The 20,789-nt window shown below is 45.1% G+C and overlaps 1 protein-coding gene across 6 annotated transcripts in view; it reads left to right on the top strand.

The window, feature by feature from the left end:
• Positions 1–4,235: 4,235 nt before the first annotated feature.
• Positions 4,236–20,789, top strand: part of RGS20 (regulator of G protein signaling 20) — a 52,580-nt gene continuing 36,026 nt past the window's right edge. Inside the window, exon 1 of one of the 6 annotated variants that reach the window (XM_044245599.1) lies at positions 4,236–4,309. Coding sequence is in view for 1 of the 6 variants with exons in the window: in XM_044245598.1 (XP_044101533.1) it covers positions 4,891–4,959 (69 nt within the window). In the remaining 5 variants the exon portion in view is untranslated. The other 5 variants (XM_044245603.1, XM_044245598.1, XM_044245600.1 and 2 more) reach the window with 5 other exon arrangements.

The raw sequence follows: 20,789 nt of genomic DNA, 5'->3' as shown, positions 1-20,789 counted from the left end.
TATTCGATCTTTATAAAGTATTCCCTAAGTCTTCTGGATCCTTACGGAGTGGTGCTTTCAGGAATACAGATTCCAAGATGATTCTGTTTTGTGGCCAATATTACTGAAATCCTCAGTCATCTAGAATCTGGCCTAAAAGGAAGACAGGGATCTCTGGAGCACTGGGGGTAGGTGAAGGTCTTTCCTCAGATAACTTTTCTCAGATCAAATTTGGTGGTACATTGATACTTCCAGAGCTCTGTCCTTACCAGGAGGGCCAGAGGAAGTCAGATTTCAGCACGCTGCCCTTCTCATGCTTCAGATCCCTGCTTGTTAGGGAAGCCTGCAGCCCCTGCCCAGACTTGCTCTGACTGCAGTATGTCCAGACAGCAGCCAGAATTGGAGAGGAGGCTGCTGATCCGGAAAGAAAAGACCAGTCTAGGGAAGGGTAAAAGCTGAATGTCTCCAAAGGAGCAGTGGAGCCGGGGCGTTGTGCTTCTGAGGCTGAGTTTGAGACTTTTATTCTGTCTGAACATTTCCACTATTTTCCTCACAAGCGTCTCTGTCTTGAAGCAAAGGACCGAAGCGAAATGCCTAATGAAGCGTGCCCGGGAGAAGGGGCGTGCAAAGGACTTGGGAGGGAAGAAGAGAGAAGGGTCAGGTTACCGGTTCACATATTCGCAAGAAACCATTTAAAAATACGAACTGGAGACGAAAATTCGGGGACCCACGGAAGTTCCCTGAAGCTTCCTTCGGGGCTCTAGGAGTGCGGCGTGCGGCCCAAAAGTATGCCTGCTACTCATTTTCAGGGATTTAAGCTTTGCTCAAGCCGTGGAATGAAGGCTGGTTGTGAAGGGTCGCCGGTGGGTTTAGTTAAGCTCTGGGTCGCCAGGGCCTGAACCAGTTCTTTCTCGACTTCCTCTGCATGGGGTCCTTGAGGCCTCAGTGCTCGCATCCCCCTAGGTTTTGCAGCCATCCAGCAGCGCACTCGGGGCAGGCGCGGCGGCGGCAGCTGGCAGGTGCGCACGAAGTTAGCTGCGAACCGTCCCAGCCCAGCTGCCCGCGGCATCCGAGCTCTATTGAAGCCCGCGAAGCACACACACCGACCCCAGAGCAAAGGCCTGGTCCCCTGCCCTCCTCCCCCGCGAAACGAAAGCTGGGCGCCAAGGCCGGCTCTGAGCGTTTTCCAAATCTCTCCCCCCACCCCCACCCCCCACCCCCCGCCTCGAGTGATCTATTGGCACTTCTCCAGAAGCCTCCCGGGGCTCTCAGGGCCATTCCCTAAAATAAACACATGGTGCCAGAAAGCGGGGGAGGGGAGAGAAGCATCTGAACTGGGAGAATGAAAATACTGGGAGAAAGACTCCATTCTCCAGGAAAAGGTATAAGGGAAGCGAAACTGTGTGAACTTACTCGGAAATGCAAACCAAGCTCCACTCTTTCCCCGATCGCATACAAACGACCGAAAGACAAATCCGCCAACACGTTCGGCGGCTTCCCAGAAAGGGCCTCATGAATGAGAATGGGTTGCTAGGTTTCCTCCCTCCCTCCCAACAGTCGCTTCCCCCAAGACTTCCACCGCCTAAAGAAAGCATGCCGGGTCTGGCAACTGCTGATCTGGGGAACCTAGCCAAGCCCACGGAGACCGCCCTTGGCGTTCTCCCGTCTTCAGGACCCTGGAGAGCGGCCGCTGCGACCTTCGGACTCCCGCCCCGCTCGCCCAGCCCGGTTCAGCGCCTAGCCACCCTGTCACTTTTATTAGCTGCTTCCCGCCTCCACCTTCAATCTTCTTGGCAACCGCCACTCTTGTTTTTCACAAACAGATTAAATTGTCTTTTTGTTTTACTTGAGGGAGCTGTTTGGATTGGCTGAGTTAGGTTCTGGATTGTAGCTTCTCTGAAGGTTAGTGGACCAAGAAGCTCTAAGAGCTCAAAAATGAGAGCCTGACAAGGCAGGTGACCTTAAGAAGCCACTGAGTTCAATCCCTTTACTCTATAAATGAAGCAGATAAATTAAAAGAATAAAGAGACTTTCCCAAGGTTAGTTGTGGAGTTAGTTGCAAGGCTCAGCCTAGAACCCCGGGCTTCTGACTTTTAAATTAATGCTTCCCTCTACTTTCAAAGAAAATAATAATGATTTTACCTTTACACTGGCAGTTTAGAGATCCAGACGTGTATAATTCTGATCTCAGGCTGATTTCATGGGTGATCGGAGTTCTTTGGTAGGTAATCAGCTCACTTTGGGGTACCGGCTGAAAAGGCGCCTCCTCCTACTCCCCCGCCATCTTGTCCCCACTTCTCTACACTGGCAGTTTAGATATCCTAAACAGCAAGTGGAAGGTGTAAAGCCCTGTGTTCCTGAGAATAAGATGGACACACAGAGTGCAGAAAGGGGCCCTGCATAGTGCACACTCATGAGACCCAGCACAGTCCTGGTATCCCACCCACAGCAACCAGCACAACCCAGGTCAAATCAGCCAGTCCCTTCTTCCACCCAGCCTACGTCTGGGATTGCTCAGTCCTCTGACACTAATTGACTCTCTCCTAAGCATTTCCCACACCGGAACCTAGTAACCAAGTCCAACTTCAGTGCCTCAGCAGGGAGAGCTCTAGGCACTTTAGGAGGTGGGGAAGGTTCAGAGGGAAAGCAGGAGAAGAGCAAGAGTTGCAAAAGTGAACTAGATGTTCATTCACTACAAAATCCCAAGAATCAAGAAGGTTGAATATAGATACTTTTATATACTGCACCTCACATTTAAGGTACATATGAACCCCCTGGGAACATTAACATTCAGATTCTGACGCTAAAGTTCAGGATCGGGTCCCAGATTCTGTATTCCTAACAAGCTCCTGGTTGTCATTGAAGCTGCTGGTCCAAGAACCACAATGAGTGCAGAGTTAGAAAGGGGGAGAGCAGAAGGGGGTAAAGGAGAGAAAGGAAAGGAGAACCCAACCAAAGGCCTTTCTCACCTACCTTCTCTTGCACTCCCAAAGTACAGCCTCAAAATGCTGCAGTAAATGATACTAAATACACATTTTCTTCAGTCTGTAGCTAGACCCAACAGTAATGGTGTGTTGCTTTTGTTTCTCTCCCCTTACCTCCTGCCCTTCCTGCCGCCGGCCCTGCACAGCTCCCAGACTCGCCCGCTGCCCCGAAGCTGCTCGGTCTCCTTTTTAGCAAGCTCTCTGGCCTCGCGCGATGCTTCTCTCATCTTCTCCGGAGAACCCCTCCTGGGGGTCCCCAGTGGCGCCCAGACTTCTCCCTCCGGCTTCTCGCTTGCTCCCTACCAGCTGGGCTCTCACGGGGGTACGGGGAGCGACCGGGCCGCCTCTTGCTCCTTCTGGGGTCAGTTCTGACACTGCCCAGCCGACCCCCAGGGGGACGCCCGCCCAGAGAAGAGGACGCCTGCGCTGGGCAGAGCTCGCCCATGCTCGTAAGTATAGTTGTCTCCACCACGCCCCACCCCCCCACCCCCCGCCTCACCCAGGCACCTGCATCCCCTGCTCTTCCCTAACCTCGACTGACCCACTCCATGCCAGACCAGCAGGGACTCCAGCCCGCAAGGGCTAGGGCGGAAGGGGGCAGGGGAAAGGGCAGAGAGTTTTGGAGGGAGGGCAAGAAAGGCTACAGCTAGTTCAAGGAAAAGGCGCCAGCGCCTCGCCTCACACCCCCTTTCCGCAGGAGACCCTCGAAGCTACTTCTTCCTGGACCATTTCCTTCCAGTGTCAATGGAAACTGTGGGAGCGGGAGGGAGTCCTCGCCCTTCCTGAGTCTGCTTCTCAAACTCTGGTTCCCAATGGTGTAGTTCAACCCCCTTCTTACAAGCCTCCCCCTCGACGCGCCACCGCCCCCTCCTCGCGCTCCCACTCCCCTGCCCTCTCAGCGTCTGCAGGCTCTGGAGGCCTGGGAGGAAATGACGTGATGTTATTTTTGTGTCAGGTCAGCTCCAAGCTTCAGTTTAGCTCTCTAAGCTCCCGCGCCGGGCTCAGGCGGTCGGTCTGAGTCTTGCTCTCGAGGGCACACGGCGAGGTCTATAGGGACACGCAGTGCTCTGTGCCCGCGGAGCTGGGAGGCAGCGTTTTTCCCTCTCTTTACCCCTGCACTTCGGAGCTTCTGGGGACCGAGGGCAGCTGCCAAAAGTCTCAGCGGGATCCGAAATCCGGAATTAGCCAACCCTCCCACCCCTACCCCCACCCCCCGACCTTGTGGGGCCTCCGGCTCCCGCAGCAGGAAGAGGGCGTGGAACTCTTTTCCAGTGAGGGACCAGCAGAAACCGTACCGGGGAGGGACGGGTGCAGCTCTCGGAGTGGCAACCGGAGAAAGAGAAAAGGTAGGAGGCTGCCCTCCAGATGCGGGGTAGTCCGTGGCGTGACTCTCCAGGGCTAGAGCCACTCCCCCCCCCCCCCGCCGGCACACTCACACTTGCACCTCCCACCGCCCCCCTTCATTCACAAGGTCTGAGCACGCATTCCCGCACAGCCGAGTCTCGCTCAGCCCCCGCGCGCCGAAGGGAGGGAGGGAGCGCAGAGGGGGTCTTGCAGACTCTCTTCGCGCTCGCCTGGCTTAACGCCCACACTCTGGATTCTGCCTAATTCCGGACTGGAGGTGGGGGCTACAGTCCTGCTGCGGACTGGGTCCAGCTTGAAGCCGGGCTCCCCCCCAGCCCCCGCCGCAGTGAAGCGGGCCGCCGCAAGAGGGAGGCGAGACCGGGATAGCCCGGCTGGGGAGGCGGGAGTGAGGAGGCGGGGAGGAGGGTTAGCTGAGGGAGCGTGATAGAGGGAGAAGAAGGTGAGAGGAAAGACCGAGAGCCAGAAGAAAAGGAAAACCGGGGAAAGCAATCGCGGGCGTAGTAAGGCCACCAGTTGGTATTGTAATTTAAAAAAAAAAAAAAAAAAGGCACACGCGAAACGCATGCGCACGGCCGACGGAGGCGAGCTGGCCCGAGCTTCCCCTCCGGCTCGCCCGGCGGACGGTGAAATCGTGAGTACCCCGCATCTTCAAACGCTTTTCCCCTTCTCGGTCTCACTCTAAGGCCTCGGGCTGGGAAGTAGCCAGGGCCAAGCGGGACGCTCACGCAGGGCAGGACCTGGAGCTGTGGTCGTTGCCGCGATGGCAGAAGTCTGTTCATCCACGGGTCCTGCCGGGTAGGTCAGTCAGTGTGTATTTTAGAGGTGTATGGGCTTAGGGTGTGACTGGGTCTCAAGGAGGGTCCCAGCCACCAGGATCAGTTTCTGCCGGGTCCAGCAGGGCGTGCGCGCGATTCAACCTCTGTGGCCTGGGGTCAGTGAGTGGGTAGCCCTTAAAGACTAAAATACGTACTGAACCCCCCAAGTAGATTTGGGGCACTCCGGGTTATGGAAACGTCGGCATTCTCACCGGGCCGGGCGCCCGAGACAGACAGTTTGAGCGCAGGGAGGACGGAAGAGAAGACACTCCCTGAATCACAGAACCTCCCTTTAAGAAAAGCGCGACTCAGGCGGGGGACGGGGTAGCACCTGCACTTGCACCCTGGATGGTGTCCGCATTCACGCTCTTGAAAACCTAGTAGACTGAACTGTCCGCGCACCCTTGGACAAGGCGGTTAGGGTGCAGGCGCCGCGGGTGTTTTTCTTGAACAAACCCGGGCGATTGAATCTTCCGCTCTCTCCGAGAGGCGCTAGGTAAGTTGGAACGTGTCGCGGCAGCCAGGCTGCGGAGACTGGAAGGGGGCGTGGGCGCGCGGGGTCCTAGGAGGAACGTCGCGCCCGCGGGAAGGAATGGTAGGACCTTTTAGGGTGGGTGTGCGTGGCAATTCCCCTCCCCCAGCGGTGGGGAGGAGGCGGGGTAAGGGCCTAGGAGCGTGCAGGGCTGGTGGGCGTTTGCGGGCGGGGTCTCTGTGCTCGGCGTCTGGGGGAGTGAGCTGAAAACGGTGGGCATTGGGGAGTCTCGGTTTTACTGCCTGCCCACCAGGCGTGGGTGGTGAGTGGGCCGGGAAGGGACTGCTGGAGACCGCGCTCCGAGGCAGGAGTGGGACTCGCCAGTTTCGGAGGAAAATCCGGGCGAGCGGCCAGGGCCCTGCAAGACCCCAGCGGCGGGCGGGATGCGGCGGCGGAGAGTGCTCGAAGCCCGGGACGCGGGCACGGACTGGGAGCCCGGGGTGCTGCTGCGGCTCCCTCGCGGCCAGCAGCGGACGGTTACAGGGGTGAAAGTGAATGCATTTTCTATCCAGAAGAAGGAAAGCGCCAGAGGGGAACTCTCTCCTCCCTTCTTTTCTTTCTCTGAATCCAGCGGAGGCCCAGGGCTCTTTCGGACCACATCTGTGCCAACGGGGCGGCCTAGCTGGAGTTCCCAGGGCTTCCCAAACAGGGCAAGTGCGGGCGGTGAGGGCGGGACTCCTCTCGTTCACCGCCTTGCAAAAGTAGTCACTCGGCGGGGTGGGAGGTTGGGGTACCAGGTGGTGGGTATTATAGAGGGCACAGCTTGCATGGAGCACTGGGTGTGGTGAAAAAATAATGAATACTGTTTTTCTGAAAATAAATAAATTGGGGGAAAAAAATAAAAAATAAAAGGGGGGGAAAAAAAAAGTAGTCACTCGGCCGCTGGGCTCCTTCACGCCTCTAGACTGGGGAGAGCAGGGAGTTTCCTGCCCCAATCCCCAGTCATCCCACTTGGGTCTGACCTCCTCATCCGGGGCACTGGGCCCCAGCGTCGCTTGGCTTCATTTTTCTTCTAGTGATTGCAGATTATGGAATTGACTAAACAAGTGTCCGAGTTCAAAAAACGAACTGATTTGTCCCTAGACTTGGCAAGGACATGTGTAATGAAAGGACTCCATCTGTAAATGCTTGGTTTTGTTCATAACTTAATTTTTGCTCATAACCTCTACTGGGCCTCACCCTATGTACTTTCTACTCATTAAATAACATCTTCTATCTCGTGTATCAGTAATGCATATGAGGAGCAGTATTGCCTGATAAGTCAGAATCCAAGTTCTGTAACTGTCTGGATTCAAATCCCAGCGTAGCTATGTGACTTCTGGAAGTGACTTAACATTTTGGTGCCTTTTCTTTATCATCTATAAAACGAGGATAAGAAAAAGTACCTGTACCTACTTTACTGGGTAGCTTCCAGCTTTCAGTAAATTAATACTGTAGAGCTCTGTCACATACCAAACAAGAGATAGTATTACTATTGTTGTATTTATGCAAAATTGGCTAAGTAGCTTTCAAAATACTGTATAATAAGATCAGGAACAAAATGTATCTTTTTGGATATGCTATAAAGAGTATGTATATCAAAGTAGAAGATGTCCATCACCAAAATTAGAAAAACAGTAAATATTTCCTATGTTGATATGTAAATTTTAAATATAGTGCATTTGTATACCATCTGGACTCTTTATTTCAAATAGTTATGAAATACTTATATACACTTTTCAAACAGCATTTTTGAAAATTATCTTTAACTTTCAAAAATGTTTCATTTTGTTAAATGATGTACATAAAAAATACACACTAGGTCATGGTATATACAGAAAATCCAAGGTCTCCATTAAAATATTGCACCAGGTTAGTTTGTATTTAAGAGAATCTGGAAACTTACCTTGCAAGCTAGAAATGCCAACTTCTCTAAGATGATTGTAAACATTTTAGCCAAAATACTCTTATAATATCAAGAACATAGAAAGATAGGGGTGCCTGCTGGTTCAAGCTCTGGATTGTGAGTTCAAGCCCCACAACAGGCACAGAGATCACTTCAAAAATAAAGAAGGAACTACATAGAATAATAAAACTCAGATTCCTTCACTTTACAGCTGAGAAAACACAGAGAGGGTAGCGGTCCCTATTGGAGATCTCTAGGTAAATAGGGCTCCAAATAGGATTAGAGTTAAGTCTTCTGACTTGCCACCTAAGGCTCACACTGATGTGTTCCTGTTTACTACAGGTTTGTGAACCTGTAACAAATAGGAAACTGGAAGTCATTACATAAGGGAAAATATACAAGCATGTGTTATATACAACACAAGAAAGACGGGACAATAATTTGGCTACTGTCCCACAGCTTCATCATGGTCCAGCACAGCAGAAGGTAGAACGACAAAATTTACTAGGCTAAGGTCACAGATCAAGCCAGAGGCAGAGCCAGCACTAGAATTCAGGGTCCCACTGGAGTACGCATTTGGTTGCATATTCTGTTAATACCTTGTAGCAGTTTTTCCTTAGAAATCACTTTTGAGCTTTTCTTAAATTCTGAAAATTTCCTTCCTGCTGACTTAAGAGCACTTTTTAGGAAAGGCCTTCAAATTTACATAAAAGGAGATTTTATTATTCCAGATTTTGTGGACAAGCAAGAGTGAAGTGGGGGAAGCTTTCTTATCCTAAGGCAGTGGCTTGGTAAATAATGGTTTCCTCTCCAGGCACTTGAATATCCATTCCTAAAATCCTGCAGTTCTTTCATTACTGCATGTTTAATGCATGTATAATGACATTCACCTTCCACAGAGAGGTGCAGCAGGTTTTTTCAAGGTCGAGCTCTCACACACGAGCAGTTTAGGAATTGTATGGCAGAGACTTTCAAGTAAGCATCTAGCCTTACAAAGTTAGTTAGGATTATAGGAATGATGTGTCCTTCAAAGAAAGCACTTGTAGGAATGGTGCTTGCCTCCTTGATGAAGGAAACCATGGTTCTCTCCAGTGCATGAACTGGGATAGCTTACCCTTGACTTTGCACCTCTGTATACCTACCACATGTTTTTAGGCAGAAATACAGGGCATTAAGTAGGGAGTGACTTTGTAGCAATCTCCCAAGCCAGTTTAGCAGAATCAGGTTTTGAAACCACATGTGTTAAGTCAAGTCCCAGGATGATTAGAATGTGAATCACTGTCCAATTGGGAATATTTCAGATTGGTTTCCAGTGTACCACCAGGTGAGTCATGGTGTGAGCTGCTTCTAGTCAAATACGTATAGTATCAGTCAGCAGCTAACAGGGTTCACTCTGAGTCAGAGCTTAGCATTTAACACAAGAAGCATGAGTCACTGACTACCCGGCACCTACTTGAGATGGTCTCTGAATTTTACCTTGAGCAGCTCAAGAATCTAGACAACACTGCATTGGGTGAGTCAGTTCATAGTACGATTGAATGGGCTCCCGTGGCGGCCATTCATAATAAAGTTTGATGTGACCAAGAGCACAAGGGAATATTACATGATGGTGGATTCATAGAATAAATTGCTCTGATTCTTTTTTTTTTAAGATTTTATTTATTTATTTGACAGAGAGAGATCACAAGTAGACGGAGAGGCAGACAGAGAGAGAGAGAGAGGGAAGCAGGCTCCCGGCTGAGCAGAGAGCCCGATGCGGGACTCGATCCCAGGACCCTGAGATCATGACCTGAGCCGAAGGCAGCGGCTTAACCCACTGAGCCACCCAGGCGCCCTTTTTTTTTTTTTTAAGATTTTATTTATTTATTAAATTGCTCTGATTCTAATCCCGATTATTAGTTTCTAGCTATTTGCACGGGGAGTCATTTGTGAAATAGGAGTAATAAGCGCTATTGCCTCGCAGGAATATTTCACTTCAGTTACTTCAGTGATTTTTTAAAGTCAACTAACTATTCTGGTTTGGATGTACTCGATTTCTACTTACTACTTAATTTTACTCCAAATTGTAAAATCCTTTTAGAGTACATATTAGTGTACTAACATGCAGTTACTTAGCAGTTTGACTTCCTGCGGTCCTGGGTTGTACATCTGCACTGCAGGTCAACCCCACAATGAGGTACAGGAGGTACAGGAGTACACTTCATTCTCCTGTTTGGCTCCTTATGTGCCTATCACCCCTAACAGTAACTGAACGGTATTTGCTCAGGAGCTGGAACATGGGCTTGTGGTGCTATTCCAAGTCTACCAGCTCTCAGCACTTGTAACCCTTTTTGGGTTGCATGGCTAGATCAACATAAACTTAAACAGCTGTTGCATTTATGCAAGACAGTGGAAAAAATGATGCAACGTATACCTTACCCCACCTTTGCCAACAAAATTGACATCTCAGGGTGGAGTGGGAACGACATGTAAGGGACTAGTAGATTTCTTAATTATTGGTAATAGTGGCAAAATGTTATTATCTTGGGAACAAAGGTTAGACTGTTGCTTAAAAGTACACGTGTATTTTTCTGTATCTTCTGGACAGAAATACAGGGCATTAAGTAGAGAGCAGCTTTGCGGTGATCTCCCAAGCCAGTTCAGCAGAATGGCTCCAAGAAAATCCCAGACATGTGGAATTTACATACACCTTTATTGTGTTTATACAAATATCCTTTCCTAGCAAATAACCCAGTTACTAATTCATACATCTTCTGCTATACCGGGAAGTATAGATACTTCTTGGCATTTAATGGGGATGAGAACTAAAGGGTTCCATTCTTCCTAACTTGTGTAATTCCTGGCAAATTCAGGTCATTAGGATGCTAATGAATTAGACTTACACATAAAACTGCAACAGAGTTTCTATATAAGTTTGCTAAATTTCAGGGCGGAGCTATAAGTACTTTTGTGATGTTATTACTTTTATCCTTCTTTATTTGAGTTATAACTTAAATAGTAAAGTGTACACATCTTCAATATACAACTTAATCAACCTTACATGAGTAGAGCCCCATGTAACTTCCTATCATCTAGATGAGCATTTCTCAACCTCAACATTATCGGCATTATGAACTAAATACCTGCCTATTTGGGAGACTGTCCTGTGCATTGTAGGATGTTTAGCAGCATCCCTGTCCTTAGATGCCAGTAGCACCCTTTCCTAGATGTGACAATGTTTCCTGGGGGGCAAGATCACTCACCACTGCTCTAGATCAAGATATCGGATAATTTCAGCTCGTATCCCTAAGACCCCCTCTTTCTTTCTCCCAGTCATTACTCCCACAGATAACCACTCTCATAAGTTTTCAAACTATATACAGTTGACCCTGAAAAACAGGTTTGAACTGCTTGGGTCAGCTTATACATGGATTTTATTTTTTTTTTTAAGATTGTATTTGTTTATTTCGCTAAGCATGATACGCTCTAGTTCCATCCATGTTGTCGCAAATGGCAAGATTTCGTTTCTTTTGATGGCTGCATAGTATTCCATCTCACGAAACAAACTGTGGGTTGCTGGGGGGAGGGGGGTTGGGAGGAGGGGGGTAGGGTTATGGACATTGGGGAGGGTATGTGCTTTTGGGTAAATTGGAAGGGGAGATGAACCATGAGAGACTATGGACTCTGAAAAACAATCTGAGGGGTTTGAAGTGGCGGGGGGGGGTGGGAGGTTGGGGTACCAGGTGGTGGGTATCATAGAGGGCACAGCTTGCATGGAGCACTGGGTGTGGTGAAAAAATAATGAATACTGTTTTTCTGAAAATAAATAAATTGGAAAAAAAATGAAAAAAAAAGATTGTATTTGTTTATTTGACAGACAGAGATCACAAGTAGACAGAGAGGCAGGCAGAGAGAGAGACGGGGGAAGCAGGCTCCCCGCTGAGCAGAGAGCCCGATGCGGGACTCCATCCCAGGACCCCGAGATCATGACCTGAGCCGAAGGCAGCGGCTCAACCCACTGAGCCACCCAGGCGCCCTGGATTTTATTTTTTTATGTATTACACTACTATAGAAGAATTTTCCTTCTGATTTTTTTTAAGATTTTTATTTATTTATTGGACAGAGAGAGATCACAAGTAGGCAGAGAGGCAGGCAAAGAGAGAGGAGGAAGCAGGCTCCTCGCTGAGCAGAGGGCCCGATGTGGGGCTCGAACCCAGCACCCTGGGATCATGACCTGAGCCGAAGGCAGAGGCTTAACCCACTGAGCCACCCAGGCGCCCCTCCTTCTGATTTTTTAATAACATTTTATTTTCTCTAGCTTACTTTATTATAAGAATACAGTGTATAATACATATAACATAAAACATGCATTAACCCAACTGTTTATGTTATCAGTAAGGCATCCAGGCAACGGTAGGCTCTATAGTTAAGTTTGGGGGCAGTTGAAAGTTATAGGCAAATTTTCAGCTGCATGGGGACAGCCAGCAGCCCAACCCCCGATATTGTTCAAGGGTCACCTGTATTAGCTGGGCCTTTTCTTAGGAATTATATAGTACATATTCTTTGCATCTGGTTCTTTAGCTCAGCGTTATTTTTTAGAGATTCTCTTGTTGTGTGTATTGTGATGTTTCAGTGCTGTGCAGTGTTCCTTTGTGTTAACACAGTACAGTTTATTTGTCTATTTCATCTGTTTTATTTATCTATTCCTTCTGTTGAAGGATACTTGAATTGTTTCTAGTATGGGGCTATTATGAATAATGCTAATATTAGTATTCTTATTCAAGTCTTTTGACAAACATAAGCCTTATTTCTTTTGGAAGCCCAGGAGTGAAATTGCTGGGTAAATATGTTTAGCTTTAGGAGATACTGTTTTTCAAACTGTTTTTACACTCTGAACTAATTTACAACCCGACCAGTAATATATTGCTTCATGACCTCACCAACAGTTACCATTGTCCACCTATTTAGTTTTAGTCATTCTGGTGGCAATGTTTTGGTGATTCATTATGGTTTTAGGTTTGTTTTTTTGTTTGTTTGGTTGTTTTTTTTAGGTTGCTTGGGTGGCTCCTTTGGTTAAGTGTCTGCCTTCGGCTCAGGTCATGATCCCAGGGTTCTGGAATCAAGTCCTACATTGGACCCTGTGCTCAGTGGGAAGCCTGCTTCTCCCTCTCCCATTCCCTCTGTTAAATTTTTTTAAAAATCTTTTTAAAAATTGTATTTCTCTAATTGCTAATGATGTCGAGCATCTATTTGTTGGCTTCTTTTCTTTTTGTTGGCTTCTTCATCTTTTTCCATTGTGGTATTTGTCTTCTTTTTCATTCATGAGAGTTCTTTGTGTATTCTGGGTATAAGTTATTGTCAAAAATGTGCATGTGTCCATATGTATTGCACATCCCAGTCTGTGCCTTGCCTTTATGTTCTCAAAACGTTGTCTTCTGACTTCTGTAGGTTCTGTTGAAAAGTCCTGCTTCTCTGAAGGTAATACGGCTTTTCCTCTGACTGATTTAAAATTCTTCTCTTTGTTTTTGACTTGCCACAAATTGTGTGGTTTTGCATCTGTCCTGCTTTCAATGCACCGAGCTTTTTTATCTGTAGATTGATATCATTCATCAATTTTGGGAAATGTTCACTCAACGACTTCTTGCCTGTTTTCTCTCTTTCTCTGCTTCTGGGACTCAAATTCTACAGGGACGCCAGGGTGGCTTAGTTGTTTAGGATTGAACCCCACATGGGGCTCCCTGCTCTGCAGGAAGCCTTCTTCTCCCTCTCCTACTCCCCATTCTTGTGTTCCTGCTCTCGCTGTCTCTCTCTCTGTCAAATTAAAAATAAAATATTTAATAAAAAAAAGTTCTACATATGTTAGATTTGGCCTTTCTTCCCTTGTGTCTCTTATTCTGTGCTCTGTTTTATCTGTTTGTTTGTTTGGTCTCTCTCTCTTCTTCCCTTCGAATACTTTCTTTTGACCTGTGTATTATTTTATTTAACCTGTCTTCTGCTGTGCCTAGGCTTCCATCAAGCCATCTAGAGAGCTGTTAATTTCAGAAAGTGTTTTGTTCACAATGTATTATGTCTATTTGATTATTTTTAATACATTTAAATTCTCTGATGAAATTCTTCATCTTTTCATCAGTTTTGTGCATCAAATTCTTATCTACTAAATCCAATATTGATATTGTTTGTGAGTCTGTATCTATTATTTGTTTCTTCTGTCATACTTTTCTGTCTCTTCACATACCTCCTGACATTTATTGTATGTACACATCGTATATAAAGAAACTGTGTTTGTTCAGATAATATGGTTCCCCAGCAAGGACTCTCCCTTGGAGGGGTTTCCTGTGTGAGGGTGAGAAGCTGTCCACTTCAGTACTAACAGGTATTGAAATGATTGGGGCCAGTTGCAATTTTAATAAGAAAGAGGCAACCTCTGGCTTTTTCCCATTCCTCAAGTGTTTTCTCCTGGGCTTCAGAGTTAGAGCCTAGTGGGTTTCTATTTCCTCCGTCTTGAAAGACTGAGACACTCGGTGTCCCCTTCAGAGGTTTTGAGCTTGCTTTCTGCGCCCACCTTACCCAGGTGGCTTCCACATCTGGTAAATGCCTGGAGGACAGTTATGTGTTTGAGAATGGTCTTGTTACACATGGGGACTGGCTGTCCCACATGAGACTATGGAGTCCCTTTATATTCTCAACCCAAGCCTAGAGTCAGCAAATGCCCTCAAGGGGAATAAACACCTGATGACAGACATCTCACTTTTGAAGAGCTGTGCCTCTCAGAAATTTTAATTTAATCTTTTTGCCTCCACAGCTCTTTGATGTCTTTAGAAATGTGATTCTAGTTATTTTTCTGACTTTTTTGGTTGGTGCAAAGGAATTGTGGTCTGCCCTGATCTGTTCTTTTTTCTTAAAGATATTTTTCCTGAATTAAGTTTCTTTTCTTTTTTCTTTTCTTTCTTTTTCTTCTTTCTATCTTTGGATCATATTTTCATCTTTCTATTAAATCACTTGTTTCCAATATAACTGAGAAAACTAACATTAAAAATCTTGCCATTTAAAAAAAACCTTGCCATTTACAACTGCAAAGTGTACTGTATGTTTTATGAGTTTAAAAATGTTAGAAGGAAAAGAAGTATGTTATGATCCTTGCAACTCTTTATGCTTCGCATTGCAATTACATAGTGTAAAAAACACGAGCATTGGGATGAAAAAAAACTGAGCTTGAAATTTTATTTTGCTCACTTAGTTTTCTGAGCCTCCAATTATGAATATGTATAATAGAAATAATTACACTTACTTTATAATAAGAAATGTGCAGTGGAAGTTTCAAGAGAGCATTCAGTAAATGGGACCTATTATCATTATTCCTCTAATATGAATCCATCATTATTTTAGGCCCCTGAACATGTATAATTTTATTTTCAACACTTATATTTTGATATATTTTTATCTGGTACAGATACTAAGATTTTTACCACTCAAACATTCTGAAAAGGGTTTTTTAAAATATATAAAAAGCCTATACCTATGAAAATATTACTATAATAATTCATAATACCTATGAAAATATTACTTAATACATCTATGAATTCATATTTTGCTAAAATTTTTGTGTTTTGTAGACCACAAAATAAATAAAATTTAGTAACAGAAAGAATTATATTCAAAATAGTTTGCTCTCAGTAAAGTTCACAACTGACTACTTGGTGTCATACCAGTATGGTTTATTACAAGATGTTGCCAATAAGAAAACAGTACTAGGAAATACCTTAAAAAGTCTACCAGCATTCTCTGGAAGGGACAGCTGGTTCATTTTTGCAGAGGAGAATCTGTGTGTTGGCTAGGAATAATTTTAACATCCTCTCCATGAATGCTTCAAATATAACTAATATTCATATTAAATTTTCTGTTACAAGCCACACTTTTATTTTGACTTATGCATTTGTTTCTTTTTTAAAAGACTGCACTAGGGGTGCCTGGGTGGCTCAGTTGATTAAGCAATTTAAGTGTCTGCCTTCAGCTCAGGTCATGATCTCAGGATCCTGAGATCAAGTCCTGCATTGGGCTCCCTGTTCAGTGGGGAGTTTGCTTCTCCTTCTGCACCCCCTCACTCGTGTGTGCTTGCTTGTTCACTCTCTCTCTCTCTCAAAAAAAAAAAAAAAATTAAATTAAAAAAGACTGCACTAGTATATGGAAACAATTAGATTCTGCTCTAAATAGAAGGTGAGAATAGTAGTCTTAGGGCAGGAAGGTTGTTTCTGGGATACACAGGCCTCTCCTGACCTGAGAGAGCAGGACAGCACCTCTGATCTGTGTCCCCAAGGCCACAGATGTACCTCAGCCTTTAGTTCTTCAGCATCGTGAGGCTGGGCTTCACTGGTCTGACCTCCAAATTCTAGGGAGACTGTACTCCTTACAGTTTGTGGGCAGATTTAAGTCAAGGCACAAGAATTGTAGGATCTGGTTATGCAACAAACTGGAATTTATCAAATTTCTATGAGAGCTAAGGCTTTGTTGGAGAAGTTAAATTACTTCTGGCCCTTTAAATGACTAATTAGACTGCTATTCTTTTGGTGAAATGAAGTACTTAGTAACAAAAACATCTGAACATCATGACCAGATGATGTTGAATAAATTTGGGTCAAAAGACGGTGAATGAGAGGATGCAAAGAGGTATGAAAAAGGTACAATTCTGCAAAATCTAAGAAAGTGAAAAACTCACCTGGGCATATTAAACAAATGTCATAAATGAGAAAAAGTGTTTATTTCTTTTCCTTACTTTCAATGATGTATTCAAAATCATGGACGTATTGAAACTATAAATACTAATTTATGGGGCATGTAGGTGGCTCAGTCAGTTCAGCGTCCAACTCTTGATTTTGGCTCAGGTCATAATCTCAGGGTCATGCAATCAAGCCCCCACATCCCACTTAAGATTCTCTCTCTCTCCCTCTACCCCCCAAAAAACTATAAATACTAATTTAGATAGAGCATACATTTATTTAAAATATATCATGTGTATTCTAAGAATCAGGAGCTACATATACAGAGATTATGTTTTCTTAATGGAATCTGGTTGTCAGCGTGCCTGGGTGGTTCCGTCAGTTAAGTGCCTTCCCTTGGGTCAGGTCATGATGCCATGTCATGATCTTGTGACCTGATCCCCACGTCTAGCTCCCTCCTTAGCCAAGAGCCTGCTTCTATCTCTCCCTCTGCTCCCCTGATCCTGTTCTCTCTCTTTCTTTATCTCAAATGAATAAATAAAACCTTTAAAAAAAAAAAACTAGCCATCTATGAACTATTTTTTTTTTTAGGATTTACTTATTTTAGAGAAACAGAATGCACGAGTGGAGAGAAGGGGCAGAGGGAGAGAGAAAAATCCTCAAGCCGACTCCCCACTGAGTCATTGAGCCCAGTGACACAGTGCTTGATCCCAGGACCCTGAGATCAAGATTTGAGCCAAAATCAAGAGTCAGATGCTCTGTGAGCCTTTTAATGTATCCCTTAGGATGGGGGTTTTATTTCTGGATCTATGTATCTAACCACCTTATATTGTCTCACAAAAAGATTGTCAAATAGCTGTGGTACTACAGGGAGGCCAAAATGCATAGCCATTAAACATTTCAGTTACTTGAAATTTTTTCCGTTTGAGATGTTTGTTCTAAATATCTAGCTATTTAACATTTTATGCCAAGGGGGGATGGAAACCTAAACTTCAGTAGCTATTCTGGCACAAATTGTAGAAAACCAGAACCTTGAAGACCAGAGATTCTCCCACATATACCCTGGGAACAGCAGACAAAAAACATTCCATCAGCTCAGCCCCCGGAGACTGTCTTGCGAACACTAAGGGAGCATGGAACCAAGGTAGTACATTGGAGTTTCCATTCTAATCAGAAGCAGCCCTGCTAGAAAAAGGACTCCAGAGGCATTTACAGAAGGGTATCCAAAAATAACCCAAACCTGTCCAACTGTGACCCGTGCACAGCTATGGTGTCAAGAGCAAGGCCCTGTGGGGTGGTGGGATGGACCTGCGCCGAGAGCCCAATGATCTATATTCAAGTCTGTTTGGGGGCTGACTTTGGGGACTTGGGCGTATCACACAAGCTCTGTGAGTCTGAATTCCCCATGGATAAAAGGGGATCTTGAAATATCCACAGAATCATTTCACAAATTAAATGTAAGGTGTGATGACTTCTACCTTTGCTCATATAGATAAAGGAGAAGCTGCATTATTTGGAAGCCATATTTAGAAAAAGCAGGCTCTGATAAAGAGTTCAGATTTTCTTCCGGTGTCGTAGATTGTCACTGAAGGCCACAGAAAGGGACTCACAAAATGTGGACTGTATTTAATCGGTAAATATTTTAGGGTTTATGGGTCACGTGGTCTTTATTGCAACTACTCAACTCTTGCCACTGTCTTGGAAAATCTGTGGGCAATAAAGTGCAAGGAGATTAGAGCTCACTGTAGTGGTCCGTGCAAAAGATGGTGCCCACCTGGGCTGGGCAGGCAGTGGAATTGGAGAGAAGTGGGTAGACCCGACGTCCCCTCCAGAGTGGCAAGCTTGCCAGTGATTGAGCCGCAGAGAGAGGAATCAAGGTGATTCCTCAGATGTGGATACATAGGAGCACCATGTATGGACTGGGAGAAGATTGGAGAGGAGACAGAGGGAGCAGAAGAGAAGACTCGGGAGTCTACTCTAAACCCTAAACTCTTTGATGTCCACAAAAGCCCCAGCTGTGGTGTGAGTAGATGCTGGTTTGATGTGTTTTGAAATGAAGGGATTGGTCTGGGCTGGAGGCAGAAATGAGAATTTGTTAGGCTCTTCATGAAATGTGGCTTGCTGTGCTGTGTACTAAATTCTCATGAGGTTCTGGTGGGAGATTCTTTGGCATAATCAATGGGATATTACTGTCCTAGAATCTGCACTTTCTTTTCTAAAACTATAAACAATCTACTGAGATTTTCTATATATTTACTACAGAGGTTAGCAAACTAGGTTGCCTGGGCCACATCCAGATTGCTGCCTGGCTTTGTATGACCTGCACACCAAAAATGGTTATTACATTTTTAAAAAATTACTGTGTGTGTGTGTGTGTGTGTGTGTGTGTGTGTGTGTGTAGAGAGAGAGAGACAGGGAGAGAGAGAGAGAAATTTATTTTGAGGAATTGGCTCACAGGATTGTGGAAACTTGGCTCAACCAAAGTCTTGATGGGCTAGGGCTGACATGTTGGGGACTCAGGGAAGAATTCTAGTTCAAATCCAAAGGCAGTGTGCTAGCAGCATTCCTTCTTGCATGGGGGAGGTCGGTAAGTCAGTCACAGCCCAGTGGAAGAGATGCTGAGGGAAAGGCATGGGGGAGGGACATGGAGCTTCCGTGCTGTCTGTGGGGACACTGCTCTCCTAGCATCTAGGTGTGGTCACCAACTAAGAGGCTCAATATTGACAAAAATCAAAAGGAAAAGAATATTTCATGACATATGAAAATGTTAGGAAATTTGAATTTCAATGTCCATAAAGTTTCATTGGCACACAGCTACATTCATTCAGTGACATGATGTCTGAGACTGCTTTTACACCACTAGAGGCAGAGCTGAGATGTTGCTATAGAGACCATATGGCCGGCAAAGACTACAGGACTGACTCTCTGGTCCTGTACAGAAAAGTTTTGCTTCCCTCTCATCTATAACCTAAATATAAGTGTGAAGTATTACTGCATTTTTGTAGGAAACAGTCTATATGAAAGTAAATATGATGTTCAACCACTTAGCAATGTTTTTTCTTAGAAAAACTGTTCACTCTTTGAAAAATTTCAGAAAGACAAGACCAAAACTTCAAGGAAAGACAATCTCCAATAGGAAATGAAGTCAGAGGATCTAACTTAATGTTCCTTTTGGTATCCACCACCTTAATATTCAGCATTTTCCTATGAACTGAAAAACTTAAGAACATTTAACAAGCCCCAAAAGTACTAAGGAAGAAGGGCCAGAGGGAAATAATACGCACAAAGGCTGTGTTTATAACTCTGATGCTCGAGGCTTTCAGAAAGTCAAATCACTTACAATCTAAAAAGTTTAAATGGGATGGAAACTTGCTATCATCACAGGATGGAAACATCTAATAATGGACATAAGGCCCCGTTTAAGGACCCAATGCTTCTAAGGGATCATGGAGAATTTTCTATGTGGGAAGGTAGAATTTGTAAAAAGAGACATAACAAAAAATTTGCCTGGACAGACCTGTAAGGAGTACAGAAATCTAGCTGGTTACTTAGGAACACAGATTTTCTACACTTTTATTATCCTTAATTTGCATGTACATTAACACATTTCACTACCCATCTGCTCTAATTGGTGGAAAATTAGTTTGTCAACTAAGAAATAGTCATCCAGGCCTAATGTCTGTAAGATCTGTGGCCAGATAAACAGAACAGATTAGGAGAACCCCAGTAGACTGGACCAGAGTGGTGGGGGGCTTCTGCAGCCCTGGGTGAGGGCTTACTCTTGCTTGTGATCAAAGAAGGAGGCCTTGTCCATTAGAGTTTCCATAGTTCTAACTAACTGCTTTGGGACAATGATAGGAAGCTTCATTACAAATGTTATTTACTAAAGACAGTTAAAATAAAAATGTTACTTTTAAGAAATCTAATAACCTTATAATAAGCACATTTAAAACATAATTTCCATGTAATAATAGCAATGCCTTCGTCATACCCAACAAAGTAAACACAATTTTAGCATCACTTAACCTCTCTATTCATTTGCTAGAGCTGCCATACCAAATACCACCAACTGGGTGGTTTAAACAACAGAACTTCATTTTCTCACAGTTTGAAGGCTAAACGTTCAAGATCAAAGTGTCAGCAAGTTTGGTTTCTCCTGACGTCTCTCTCTTTGGCTCAGCACTCAGCTCTCTTCTTTGCCCTCCCATGGTCCTCCTCTGTGTGCACACGTATCTTCAGTGTCTTTCTTGTGTCCAAATTTCTGCTTCTTATAAGGACACCAGTTAGATTGGATTGTGGCCCCACCCCACTAACCTTCTTTTACCGTAATCACCACTTTTAAAGACCCTGTGTCCAAATACAGTCACATTCTGAAGTATGGGTATTAGGACTTCAACATAAAAATGAGGGGGACCCAATTCAGTCCCTAACACTGACCGTGTCACATTATTTCTCCTTAGTTTCTGTCTGACTACTTCGTCTACTCTCCATCTTTTTTTTTAACATTCTAACTTGGGGAAGAAAGTGGGTCCAGTG

The sequence above is a fragment of the Neovison vison genome, chromosome 4, assembly GCF_020171115.1.
Source record: "Neovison vison isolate M4711 chromosome 4, ASM_NN_V1, whole genome shotgun sequence".
In the NCBI taxonomy this organism is placed as follows: domain Eukaryota; kingdom Metazoa; phylum Chordata; class Mammalia; order Carnivora; family Mustelidae; genus Neogale; species Neogale vison.
This window is presented reverse-complemented; position numbering and strand designations above follow the sequence as displayed.